The sequence below is a fragment of the Myripristis murdjan genome, chromosome 14 (assembly GCF_902150065.1).
Source record: "Myripristis murdjan chromosome 14, fMyrMur1.1, whole genome shotgun sequence".
Classification (NCBI taxonomy): Eukaryota; Metazoa; Chordata; class Actinopteri; order Holocentriformes; family Holocentridae; genus Myripristis; species Myripristis murdjan.
The window spans coordinates 29,794,649-29,808,326 of record NC_043993.1 but is presented as its reverse complement, the minus strand read 5'-3'; the positions used below and the strand labels follow the sequence as shown (position 1 = coordinate 29,808,326).

General features: G+C 41.7%; 1 protein-coding gene and 1 long non-coding RNA gene across 2 annotated transcripts in view; both read left to right on the top strand.

Annotated features, from left to right (window-relative positions):
• LOC115371386 (uncharacterized) overlaps positions 1-10,624 on the top strand; it is a 30,672-nt gene extending 20,048 nt beyond the window's left edge. Inside the window, exon 3 of the long non-coding RNA XR_003929368.1 lies at positions 9,943-10,624. This is a non-coding gene — a long non-coding RNA (uncharacterized LOC115371386). The remainder of the gene's footprint in view (positions 1-9,942) is intronic.
• On the top strand, positions 6,888-10,624 carry crx (cone-rod homeobox). The gene is made up of 3 exons (XM_030068729.1): positions 6,888-7,496; positions 8,669-8,820; positions 9,218-10,624. The coding sequence occupies exons 1-3, from the start codon at positions 7,400-7,402 to the stop codon at positions 9,854-9,856; spliced, it is 888 nt and encodes a 295-aa protein (XP_029924589.1). The 5' UTR covers positions 6,888-7,399; the 3' UTR covers positions 9,857-10,624.
• Positions 10,625-13,678: the final 3,054 nt, after the last annotated feature.

Genomic DNA, 13,678 nt, shown 5'->3' with positions numbered 1-13,678 from the left:
GGGAAAATGTTTGGGCTCAAAAATCTTTGTTCCCTCCATGTGCATCACATAAACCACAGCGCTGCAGCCCTGCAAAGCAGAGTGGAGCAACTATTTCAAAATATCATCATGTTACATTTGTCCCATGTAAGTACTGTTTGTATACAGGCATAGCAAATTGGATATAATATACAGGATGTTATGCTGTGAGATTTTGAGGTACTGGGGTGGCCAATAATAGTTTTTTGTCAGTACTCCACAATCACCATTCAGCGACCACTGGATGCAATTTAGTGTGCTTTACAAACATAAAATAGTACAAATATGAATCTAAAAATGAATCTAAATTTAGAAAACAGGTTTAAAATTGAGAGAAAGACATGCTAAAATGATACAAATAAATAAAACACTAAAACAGGGTTATTAGATAAAACCTAATCCAAAGAAGTGGCTCTTGAGTTTTCTCATGAATGATTCCCTCATTTCAGAGGCTCTCAGCTTCAGTGCAGACTGTTCCAGAGTCTGAGGAAATACAAGCTAAACACAGCCTCTCCACTGGATTGTGGAACAAGTAACAAAAGTGAGCTCTTTTGGGAAATGTATGTGAAAATCATCAGTTTATTTTGGGATGACAGCCTGTAGCAGTTTGAAGATGTAGCAGATAACTAATGGATTTCTTCGGAAATCCAGACTATTTCTAAAACTGTAAATGCATGCTCCAACCTTTTCAGCATGATTTTGGGAGAGGAAAGGGTAAATCTTGGCAACAGTTTTCAAAAAATACAAAAACTATTTCATGCAGTGTTTTTGTTTCTTTATTATAAAATCAGACGGAATAGATTTGCAATCCAGAAACAGATTTAAGAGCAAAACAATCAACACTACAATCCTTTTGTTGTTGTTTCAAGTAAAATAAATTTGTGATTAAAATGCTGATGAAAAACATTTGTTTTGCTTGTTGTTCAGCTGAATCTTGTGGGTGGGACCGATGCTGAAAGATATAAGACACATCTCTGCTGGACAGTCTCACTCAGAGTGACAGCTTGGCCACATCCACAGTTATGGTTTAATAGTATTACCACCACCTTCTGGAGAGGAGTATGGATCAGAATGGCTGCTGCACTGTTGGCAACAAACCTTTAATCTCCTCCAGAATTAACAGTGGAAACAGTCAACAAATTGGCAATGATGAGCAATAATGATAGATGGTAACCCTAGAGTTGTGTAAATCTCGCAAATCTGGGTTCAAACTCCTGTGAGTAAGGGTTAGGGTTAAAGTTAAGTATTAGGAAAAAATACAATCGATATCTCACACCTACTGCAATTTCAGTGGTACTGGCGAAGGCGAGTTTTTGAGAGAAAAGGTACTGGTCCACATCCATGATGTATCGGTCACAACCCTGAGGAACAACACGCCTCAACACCAGTTCCAAGTAAACGTGGCACTGGTAAAGGTCGATAACTGTTGGTTGTTAGGAATTTATTTTTTAGGAAAACAAAAAGAAGGAGCTGTTTTCCCTCAAGCTAACTGCACAATACGGGATCAACTTTTATATGTGCTGCCTTGTAAGTTTTGTTCCTGAAGCACAGTGTGTTAAACTTTGGATCAGAGCTCGAGTGAGTCCATGTGCCAGTCCTGATGCCCAGTACTGGGTGGCAGAGATGGTCTTATGGACACAGCATCACCTTTTGTCTTTTGCACAGCACAACAGTGTGGCACTCAGATTGTGTTATAAAAAAAAATTGTAGAGAGCAGTGGTTATTTTTAAAGTCTGAGTTTTTGTTAAGGTTATGTTGACAATGTGTCCATTCAGTCCTATTCCAAAATGGTTAAGGTTATGGTTTAGATTGATCTGGGTCTAGTTTAAGAATTATTGAGGGTCCAAGTTTGGTTAAGGTTAGAGGCAGGTTATGGTTAGGGTCTAATGTGTTATTTTAATCCTGTTTTGAATTGATGGGGAAGGGTTACAAATAGAGTTAAAGGTTAAGGTAAGGGTAGACTCAATTGCTAATGTGCTGAACCAAGTGCGCAAGAGTTTTGCAAATCTAGGGTAACCATCTAGACACAACTTTGACATCAGGTTCTCTGGGCTGTTCTGCTGAAAGGCTAGTGTTAGCATATCTAACCACATCAAACTGGCAAGACAGCCTGCACCTGCAAAGCTGAGTTGGGACGGTGCAATCACCTGATAGGACTGCTCTGCACAGCTGCCCAATACATAAAAATAGGATATCCAGATGTTAAAGTTACTGAAGCCAGTTGGGAAAAAAAAATGTTAAGGTTGCATATTTCAAAAAGGTATTAAAATTAAGAGGGATTTATATTTATATTTATATTTTTTGTACTTACATTCACAGTAATATACAGTACAAATACTTTTCAACACAACTTTGGTGTATCCAAACAATGAAGCAAACAAATATATTAATTTTACCACTCTGCTTCATACTAATGAATGTATATGTTAATGAAACACTGGAGTCTGTGTTTAATGAAATTATTTATTTTTCACAGATTTTTCACAGGTGACAATGGATGTTTTATATGGCCTTGAATAATATTTTATTTAGTCTACCAAATGTGGAGTCTTCTGCAGTCAATATCAAATGCTAAATTTAAGTTGTGTGGAATTCATTTCCTTTCTATTTGACAAAATACAGCTGGCTTAAACATAGGGTCCACTGTGTAGAAAAATAAATAAAATAAAAACTTAACTCTAAAACTGCTCATCTGTGTAATTCATGTGCCCCATGGGGTGGGTTTAGCGAAAATTCATACTTAAAATCTCAAACATGTCCATAAAGAGACCTGCTAAGTATCATTTTAAGAGTGTACTGGCACTCTTTATAACAGAGGGCCTTGGAAGTTTATTAAGAGGGCACAAGCAGTTGCTGGTTAACAGAGCTCTCCAGAGAAGTGTGTATTAAATATGTGATCCTCTTTGACCCTCCTACACATGAACACAAAGTCTGGCTATTGCTTGTGTCTGTCTCTCTGACAAATGTCACAGACAAATGTCACAAAACATTTGTATTCCCAAACAAAACTTTTGGATTTACAAACAAAACTTTTTGATTTGGATTTTAATCACAGATTGGTTTTACTTGTAATAAAAAAAATTGATTGCAGTGTTGATAGTTTTTCTCTCAAATCTATTTCTGGATTGCAAATCCATAATAAAGAAACAAAATGCCATACAAATTTGGTGTCATTCTTATGGGAACATCAAAATACAAGTTATAATCAAAACTAACATAAGATCTTTAGCCTGTGATGTAACATTAATCAACCTTGTATTGAATTCTCAAATAATTCTCCATCTTTCAGTGATTCTCTGGCCCTCTATCTTTCTCTGATTACCATGATTTCTGCTATCTATCTAACACTGAGCCATCCATGCATTTATGTCTGGAATACATACTAATAGTGTATCAATAAGGTCAAAAGCATCTGGCGATACCCATATGTATAGTTGTATGTCATCTGCATAGTAGTGAAAGTTAATATGATGGATGCCAGTGGGAGCATGTAAAATTAAAAAAAAAAAAAAGTATGGGCCCAGGATTGAGCCTTGGGGAACGCCACAAGAAATGATTTATCTCCATGAAGAGAAATCACCAACAGAGAGATAAAGCTCCCAACCTACACCAAGTAAGTAAGCCAGCTAAAAACCATGCCAGAAAGACCAACTCACTTTTCCAGCCAGTGAGTTCGGATCTGATGGTCCACTGTATCGAAAGCAGCTCTAAAGTGCAGGAGTGCTGATATTTAGACTTCTGGAGCATCAGGAGTAACTTTGAGATTAAGTCCAACTTTAGAGAGAGCTATCTTTGTGCTATGCCTAGCATACAAACCAGATTAGATTTTCTCAGAGATGGTATTTGTACTCAGAAAGTCAGAGAGCAGCTGGAAACCAACTTCCCAATTATTTTATGTGGAAACATAGTGTTTGAGATATTCCTAGAGTTACTGTGAATATGGCAATCATAGTTGCATGGTTGATAGTTGTCTTGCTACTTTAAGAGGTAATTGTTATTGATAATGAGGGTGGAGAAAAAAATCCTTTTTGGTTTGAGGAGATTCCCAGTGGGAGGACAGTTCTTGTTTCATTTGACCTCAATTTCAGTTTCTGAAGGAAGACATTAGTAGTATTAGAAACAGAGACTAGCACATTTTAATCTGTATTGTGTATTATCATTGTTGTCATAGATTTGTTCAGTCAAGAGTTGGATTTAGTACTGAAAAACTATAAAACTGCTGACAAAGTATTAGTCTCCTTCTGATGAAGACTCAATAACTCTTAATCATCTCAAATTTGTCCATTTGGACAACTATTTTTTTTAAACTATTTCTTTTGTTTCGTGCATCCAAGTACTTGTGGGATACTGAGGCAAATATGTTTACCGTTTTGTGACTAAGCAAAGACCTTTAAAGGTGTTTGTCTGCACCTTGCACCTTCAGAGTGTAGGCCAGACTCTTTGTCACAGTACATCCCATGATAAATCTTCAGGTCATATTGGGCTTTATGGTGACTCAGCAGCCTGAAGGTGCATCTGTATTGACTGCGTCACGGGTCTGAATCTGCCCAGTGACCTTTGTCTCATGTCATACCCTCTGCTGGCCTCAGTTATTAGCTGTCTGTCTTCACTGTGGATGAAATAATGAAGCAAAAACGGCGTCTTAGAGCCATTAAAAGGTGATACTGGATGTTGAGTGTTGTGCTTGATGTGACTGGATGTCCTGTATTGCAGTGTTGGGTTTGTTTCTGGAGGTCTCAGTGTGGCAGGACAGAGCTCCAGTATCTGTCCTGACTGGAAGGGGGTGATGGGCGGTTAGTGGGGGCTGTGCTGAGCTGCTGGTGGCACCTGGTTTGCACAGAAGAGATTATTACTGTGTGTGTGTGTATGTGTGTGTGTGCATGGTGAGTGATTGGGACTGACAGCAGCCTCTGCATTGCTGGCTGGCCTGCAGATTTAGCCGACCTGTTTTAGACACTCTAATCTGGATTAACTGCAGCAGTGTGTCAGTGGGGACGTGAGCTGGAGCCTCCCCCACCCTCTGCCCCTTCACCTGCTTCTCCTCCTCCACCTCCTTCATCCCTCCATCCTCCATCCTGCCGGTTCTCACCTCCACCCTCCTCCCTGCCTCCTCCTCCTCCTCCTCCTCCATTCACCTGCCTTATATCTGATCGTCTGAATTGTCTACCTGTTTGTTTCTCCTCTTTCTTTTCCGCCCTTTTCTGTTTTTCAGGCCTTGACCATGAGCCGCTCCGTGTAGTTTCGCAATAAAAGCCCCCACTTGCATCATGGCGAATGCGCGTCTGTGTGTCCTGGGTTGGGGGGGAAGGGCAGTCGGACAGGGATTATGGCGGCTCAGTCCTCTTCCCTACTTCCCTATTTGCTCTTGCAGCTGCAGGACCGGCTGTTCCTCTATTGGCTGTTCAGCACATCCTCCTTCTCATCATGTACGGGACAGTGGGTGTATAACATTTGTAGACTCTCCATCAAATAAAAAATAAATCTGTTTATGTGCCTCTACATGCTATAAAAATATCACTGATGGACATAACAATTCTCAAAAAAAAAAAAAAAAATGATCACCTAATAATCCAAAACTCCACCCCAATGCCCACATTTTGCCTTGTGAATACAATTTGATGCCAGTACATCTACAGCAAAATCCTTCAAGTTTATAATGAAAGTTACTCATGTTTACATCTACAAGCTTCAAGTGTAAAAAAGAAGACACCACAAAAAGTCTTGACAGCAAATTAAGTTATGGTCAACCTTATATGCACAAAAGCATGCACACACACAGAGCTCCTTCCTAGTCACAATACTAGGATTCTCTGAGTGGTAGGAAAATGGTATTCCGTCAAAAACAACGTGGAACTCCCAGGATCCTTCATCCATTTCTATGTGATCGAAGGTAGATCACTGCATCATATGGAGTGGATGTGCCTCCAGCTATAGGTTTCCATTCATGGAGCACATGAATCCTTGCTCTCTCCTCCTTCCTTCCTCCTTAACTATGCCCCTGTCGCCACATTCTCCAACTTCTGCCATTTTTCCTCGTCTTTCCTTGTCCCATCTAACACACTGTCCAGTCCATTTTCTCCTTTGGGGTGGCTCCTTCCCATGTCTACCACCTTTCCGTCTCTACCACTGAATGGATTGCTCTGTCTTTCCTCCCTTTATCTGGAGATAAGATACTTACTTTTCAGATAAAGCATATTATGATAAATCAAATGAGCTTTGAGCGGTTTGGTGCATCTGTGTGTGTGTGCGTGTGTGTATGTGGTGCGTATGTGGCTCGTCGGGTGTGTTTGTGAGGTAAATGTAATCTGTAAATTATGTGTCAGTGTATGAAATGCAGTAGGTTTGGGGGATTGTGGATCAGGAGTGTGCAGGATGGAAAGGGAAAGGGGATGACGGTTGAATAGTGTGAACGACAGCAAAACAACTGCATTTCCACAACTATCGTGCTTCTTATAGTGAAATTCTCAGTGTTCTTTTTACTTTGGTGCTCTCATAAATCTCTTACATACATTAATTGAAATATGTCAAATAAAGTGAATAAGTTTGGTCATAAATTTTACTGTAAACAAACAAATACACAAAATAAAGAGAATTTTGGTGTAATCAATATAGTATTAAACTGGTTTGGACTGCTTGTGTTGATGTACAGTTTTCCTGACAATTTATATATTTCATTTTTCTTTCTTCTTTCTTTCTTTCTTTTTCATGTTTCGCTTCTTTCTTTTGATTTTTATGCTCGTTTATTTCAGTATTTCAAAATCAAACGCAAGTACGCCTTGTTCATGTCAGAGATACTAAATAATCATCATGTGATCAAGCTTATAATTCAGAGACTGAACAAAAGTTACATGAGTGAAGGGTGGCAACAGTAAGTCTTATGTGGATCCTGTTGACGAAGACAGCCTATTACAGTCTGTTCACTTACCTTGAGAGTGAGCGTGCGTGCGTGCGTGCGTGCGCGCGGTGGGAGGGGTTTTCTGGAGCCACTTGCTCCCTCTAATTAGCAGAGTGTGCCGGTAAAGGAACTCAGTGGAGCAACCTCGCCAAGGCGCGAAGGCACCCGCGGCCACCTCACCTGTGTCATGACTCAAAACTGTGTGAAACTCAACTCGGACACGCAGCTCGCATGCCCACTCTGCTGATTTGCGCTCTGCTGGTAAAGTGACAGAAAGAAAGTAAAGGCTCAAAGTGCAAATTAAGCAACTTTGAGATTCCTCCAGACTTGCGCCGGCGCTTCCCGCTCCTCTCCACACGCAGGTTGGAGAGCTGGGATCCGACGCAGCAACTTGTGACAGACAGAGCCGCTCCCAGGGGCCCCCGGTTGTTGCGTTACGTGTCCGCGAGACAACGCAGGGAGAGGACTTAAAAGCCCGCGGTAAGGATGATGTCCTACATAAAGCAACCCCATTACGCCATGAACGGGTTAAATTTGCCTGGCCCCGGAATGGACCTGCTGCACACCACCGTCGCGTATCCATGTGAGTATAAACTATAACATTTCCTTTACATTTTCTCCTTTTACGTATTTTTATCGTGCAGTCGGACTGTTTTACAGCATAAACTGACCCCTAAAGTGACGCGTAAAGGCGCACAGACTGGTGCGTAACGCGGTGGCCAAACCAACATGAACTAAAGGAGAGGATAAACTGTTTTATTCTAGCCTCTGTTTTGATCAGTGTTTCGGATAATTAGGAGATGATGAAGTCGATTATGTAATGATAGTTATGATCATTCCATTGATATTCGTCAAAAGAATAGAGAATTATTCGGGTGAACTATCATCATTATTAGAAATTGTTTTCCAGAGCCTTTTTTATGTCTATAACGGGACTAAGTCTACATTAAGCTTTTATTATTGTCATTACTGTATTTTTTACAGTTTATTATGAGGCTACATTAAAAAAAAAAAAAAAAAACCGTTTAAGAGCAGTTATATTTAAACGCTTAGTTTTAAGAAACGAGCTGGGCTGATCAATTTTTTTTATTAAGTTTTCAGATGAGAATTTACATTTTTATAATTCGCATTATTTTTCTCAGATTCTCGTTCTTAAAGCCTTTTCTTACCGTTGACCCTCAGACAAATATAGGTACAGACTGAGACTCTTGAGAATGTAACTAAATGGTAAAATTCAGTGACCAAATTTAACTAATCCTCATTTTTCTTTTTCTTACACAAAAATATACCGACGTGTGCCTGACAGCCACAGTTATCCAGGCAGACAGACAGGGACTTTGACTGTGCTGCGTAGTTCAGTGACTCATAATTCCATGAAAATGTTCCTCCTTAGATAAACTCACACCTTGTAGAGGACCAGTGATGAAGACAGCCAGATTAATGTGTTCAAATACAGTTTGGACCCATATAGGCCACATGCAGCCAACATATATGAAATAATATAAGGCTATGTCTCATGAGCAATATCAAATATAACATGGGTGGATGTAAAAAGTCTATCATCACTAGATCTATGTGCGGTGCCACAGACACATACAGTTCACCACATGGTTTCTATTCAATAAACCAAAATAGCTAATATGATTTATTTACCTAAATAATAAGATTTACAGTTTTTTTTTTCATTAATTCTACCTTGCATGCTTTCTATTGCTGCCAATATCATAATCCCATCTGTACTTTTTGGATTTGCAGCCACTCCCCGGAAGCAGCGTAGGGAGCGTACCACCTTCACCCGAACACAGCTGGACATCCTGGAGGCGCTGTTCTCCAAGACCCGCTACCCGGACATCTTCATGAGGGAGGAGGTGGCCCTCAAGATCAACCTGCCTGAGTCACGTGTGCAGGTACGGGACGGTCCTGTCTCTGTGGCTCTCTTCATTTGAGACTAGCCATCGGGTGAACTGGGCCGCAGATTTAGAATAGGACTTGGAGGAATAGATGATCCAGTGTGTTGGTTTTAGTTCTGGCCTTTAAAAATAAAAGCACAGGAAAAGGTGGTACATGCAACTCCAGCTTTTCCTGCATTCAACCTTATCTATTTATGTAATTCAGTTGCATAATTAGAGACACACTTAAGTGTCACAATTATGTTGCATTTCCATGGTTCAACATTTCAAACCCATTGTTGATCTCCAAGCTTTTACCACCATGATGCCATAAATTTCTACTGTTTAGAGTGCAGGAGCCATATCTCCACCTGTGTTTCTTGTTTTCAATACTGAGGACTCTTTTTTCCTGCAGGTTTGGTTCAAAAACCGCCGTGCCAAGTGCCGTCAGCAGCAGCAGCAGAGCAGTGGCCAGTCCAAGCCCCGTCCTCCCAAGAAGAAGGCATCTCCACCCCAGGAGCCCAGCGCCCCTGATCCAGTCTCAAACCCCTCGGGTTCTTACAGCCCCTCGTCCGCCCCGTCGGGCCCCACCCTCGCCCCGAGCTCCAGCACCGGAAACACGGCGGTGTCCATCTGGAGCCCGGCCATCTCGCCCCTCCCTGACCCCCTGGCCTCCTCCTCAGCCCCCTGCATGCAGCGGCCCTCGCCGTACCCCATGAGCTACGGCCAGCCCTCGGCCTACACCCAGGGCTACGCCGGCACCACCTCCTACTTCACCGGCCTGGACTGCAGCGCCTACCTGTCCCCCATGCACTCACAGCTGTCGGGCACCGGCGGCGCTCTCAGCCCCATCACCGTGCCCTCCATGGGGGGCTCCCTAAGCCAATCCCCGGCCTCGCTATCCTCCCAGGGCTACGGCACCGCCTCCTCGCTGGGCTTCACCTCTGTCGACTGCCTGGACTACAAGGACCAGCAGGCCTGGAAACTGGGCTTCACCACAATGGACTGCCTGGACCACAAAGACCAAAACTCCTGGAAGTTCCAGGTCCTCTAGAGGGAGGGGCAGGGCGCCGTTCAGGAGAGTCAGCTGGCCAGAGCGAGCTCCTGTGTGATGTGCAGGACCGAGCCGTTCTGCCAGAGGACGTGTTATCTTTTATTCTCAGTTTCTTGTTTGTAAATTTTTTTTTTCTAAAGGCAACCTCTGTAGAAAATGCATTTTATTTGAATGAGAGTGGAGACTGGGGGACCCGTGACTATTATCAACGCTGCCTGACTGCAAGTCATGTCCGTTCTCTTCTTCATGCTACGTTAACTAAGAGAACAAAGCCTTTAAAGAGTTTGTAGGAAGAGGCTCCCGGTGGATGCTGAGCTGAATGTCCGTAGTTTCAGTGGAGTCCTCCCTATGGAAACACACTAAGACATCCCTGCTGTTCTCATGACTGTCTCACACAGCCACATGTACGCTACACTTGTTCGTTTCATTCATTTTGTTGTGCATCGGCTTACACTTTGTTTTAAAGTTTGCATTAACATAGAGTTAAAGGAGAGATGCTTTTCGCAGCGAGGGGCTCTGAAGGTCCTTCCATAGTCACTTCCTCCTGCAGAGCCATCAGGGTTACTTTATTTAAATTTATTTATTCTTACTATTATTATTGTACGCTACACATTACTATTTCATTTGGTTGCAGTTAGATTTTTGGAGCAATATGTGTTACGTATTACCGTGTTAGCCTAGTATCATCCTGATTTGTTTGATGAAAGAAAAAGACAAAAAAAGATCTTCTGTTTAGTTGTGTGACATATTAAAGCTATCTTGTCTTTACGCTTTTGTGCACCGATACTGATTGCAGCGATGTCAGCTTGTATTTGAGTTTGTCGACTGAGAGAGCGAGCGGCCGGCACGATGTGGATGTAACGTGTCCGTGTTCGGGTCTGCTCCTGTCATGTTTGTCATATGGCCTGCATGGCTCGTACCGGCCCATCTTGGTTATTTTAGCTTATCTCATTCTGGGAGTGTCCCAATCCTCTTAGCCTCCCTTCAGCAATGCCCTAAGTGAATTAGTTAGGATTATTCCCCTGTCCCCCTCTGTCTCTCTCTCTCTCTCTCTCTCTCTCTCTCTCTCTCTCTCTTGGTTTCTTCCTCTGCTTCCTTTTCCTGGTTCTCTCCTTGTTTTTTCCTCCATCATCTTCTCTATCTTCATCTCTCCTGCCTTGCTCTGTCTCTCTCTCTCTCTCTCTCTCTCTCAGCAGTATCGCTCTCCCTCCTCTTCCTCCGTATCCACCTACTTCCTCTCCTCAGGCTGTCTGTCCTTGCTGCTTCCTTGTAAGTCTTCCCGGTTCCCTATCCCGCTTGTTCTACTCCTCCAAAACTCAAAAAAGCATTTGATTCGCTGATAGTAATAAGGTTTGATAAAGCTCTTCGCTGTAGTTTCTGTTCTTAATCATATCAGCTGTCAACAATAACAAAGAAAAATCTCCCCAATGGCGCACTGTTTCCTCTTCTTTCTTGCCCCCCACCGCTCCACCAATCTCCCCGACTCCTCTCACAATTTAGTAATCCCTAGATGACCTGATTACAGCCACGCAAACTTGACTAAATGTATGCAAAATATGCAAAAATGTTTTTATTATTATTATTATTATTATTAGTGTGTATAGTGATGTGCGTCATGTATTGTGCAAGTTTACATGTGGGGGGGGAGGGAAGAGGAGGTTTGATTTTTTTTTTTTTTTTTTTTTTTAGAATAAAACATGTTATTTCACAAAGACAGCCTTTCCAATACAAATGACAATTTATCCAGCCTGATTAAAGGTGCACCGCTCTCAAAGGGGCTTCATATCGGCTAAAGTAGTTTCCCTTTAATAGTGAAAAAGTGAAATAAAATAAGAGACAAAACAAAAGCAGGCACGGATAAAATAAAAGGTAACGTAGAAAACAACACATGTCAGATTTCTGGTGTATTTCTGATATAAATAGTTGAAACCAATGCAATGTGTTGTTGCTACGTATAATTCAGTTTGATCACTAAGCTCAACCATGGAAAATGTTGCAGTATTTTGAATATAAATGCAGATCTACTCCACTGAGCGAAGCAAACGGGTAACAAGAGACATTTCAAAGCATTTTTGTGCACTCAACACTGACCTAATCCCACTCTGCGCAAGGTTTAATCCCTTTGCCCTCCCTCTCTCTGGTGTGATTGGTTAATCCGTGTGTCTCTGCGCCCCGATTGGTTAATCTCTCCTGGAGGGTGCAGTGCACTTGTAATCTTCCCCCTCAGCACTGAGAGTTTCAGACAGACATTTGTGCTGTAATCCCAGGGAGGAGCAGATGTGATGGGGGATGGACGGTGCCGAGCAGACCTTGAGGAAGGTGAACACAGAAAAACACAGCACATGTTGCTTTGAGAAGGAAAACTCCCCGCCTCCCTCACTTCATGTCACAGGCAACATCTCTAACGGCCATCGGAAAGAAACGCTATGAAATGAAGAGCCAAGGAACGGGCAGAAACTCACTGTCGCAGGGCAAAAACATATCAAACACAGTCGACACATTTTCCTAGAATGAAGTTTAGTGCCGTCATAATTAAAGGTGCACTATGTGACATTTTAAAGTAAAAATACACCTGTTGTGTCGGCCCAAAACTGCAAAGTCTGGCTGCAGTAAAGAAAGTTATCCCATCACTGTCAATCCAAACTGATTTCGTGGTCACTTTTCCGGCCACAAGGGGGAGAAAAACTAAAATGTATAAATTAAATGCAAAGTTTTAGTGAAACAGCAGTGAGCTCTCACAGCTCTCATATAGCCTGGAATATGTCCGGCTAAATGCAAAGCCCTTTCAGCCCAAACAGTTTAATTCACTGATTACATATTTATCGATCACACAAACAACTGTAAATGTCCAAGATGCACAAATGAAGTTCATAAATTGCGCTAACGTAATGAATTGCCACTTCAAGACGGTGAATCTTTCCAACATCAAGACTTAGATAGAGGCCACTTTATCACCTGAAGAGCTTTTAATGTCCAGAGATGCACAAATATTAATAAAGTAATTGATTGGGCCAAATGTGCACGATAACTAGCCGGATAGATTGTGTCTAAACTATTTTGTATTTTTAACATGACTGGTTTAAAAACTCTTTTAAAGACAAAAAAAAAAAAAAAAAAAAAAATCACTACCATGTGTCATTGCAGTCCTCAGCGCCCATTTTTTTCCATTTTTTTTTAAAATTATGTTTATGCCATTCACGTACATCTACATGCATCAATATGTACGTACAATCACAACCATATAAGTCAACAAGGCTAATGAACTTCCCCAGTGCAATCCCCCATAGCTACGTGTCTGTACTGTGCATCAAACGTCTTACACGTTATGTTTTTCATTGCTGGGTCCTTGTTATATAGATGAATAAATAAAAAATAACAAGAATGAAAGTTGAAAATTACAGTACATATGTTGGATTTTAAGAATTCTTCAGGTGCAAGTAAAATATATCTGGTGCTGGCCCAGTTGCCCAGAATTATTTGGGTAACAAAGCGCTTCAAACTTCAAAAAAAAAAAAAAAAAAAAAAAAAAAAAATCAAGCAGGTAGTTTTTTTCCCGGCCACACGGGGGAGCCAAAGGGTGCTGTGTGTGCTAATTGTCTGCTGCAGCGGGACACGCAGGTGATGAAGATGACAGAGGAGGAGGAAGATGACGATGTTGTAAGAAAGATCAGGATGCCTGGCCTCTGCATCCACTGATGAGGAAAAAACTCTCTCTCTCTCTCTCTCTCTCTCTCTCTCTCTCTCTCTCACACACACACACACACACACACACACACACACACACACCACATTTTTTGCCAAGCTGTTACTGTTGTTAGCAGG

What these genes read in the sequence shown, in the direction of transcription:
- crx (XM_030068729.1), top strand. Translation starts at nt 7,400, where the DNA reads ATGATGTCCTACATAAAGCAACCCCATTACGCCATGAACGGGTTAAAT. An exon ending in CACCACCGTCGCGTATCCAT is followed by an intron (nt 7,497 to 8,668) that starts GTGAGTATAAAC and finishes TTGGATTTGCAG; the next exon opens with CCACTCCCCGGAAGCAGCGT. An exon ending in TGCCTGAGTCACGTGTGCAG is followed by an intron (nt 8,821 to 9,217) that starts GTACGGGACGGT and finishes TTTTTCCTGCAG; the next exon opens with GTTTGGTTCAAAAACCGCCG.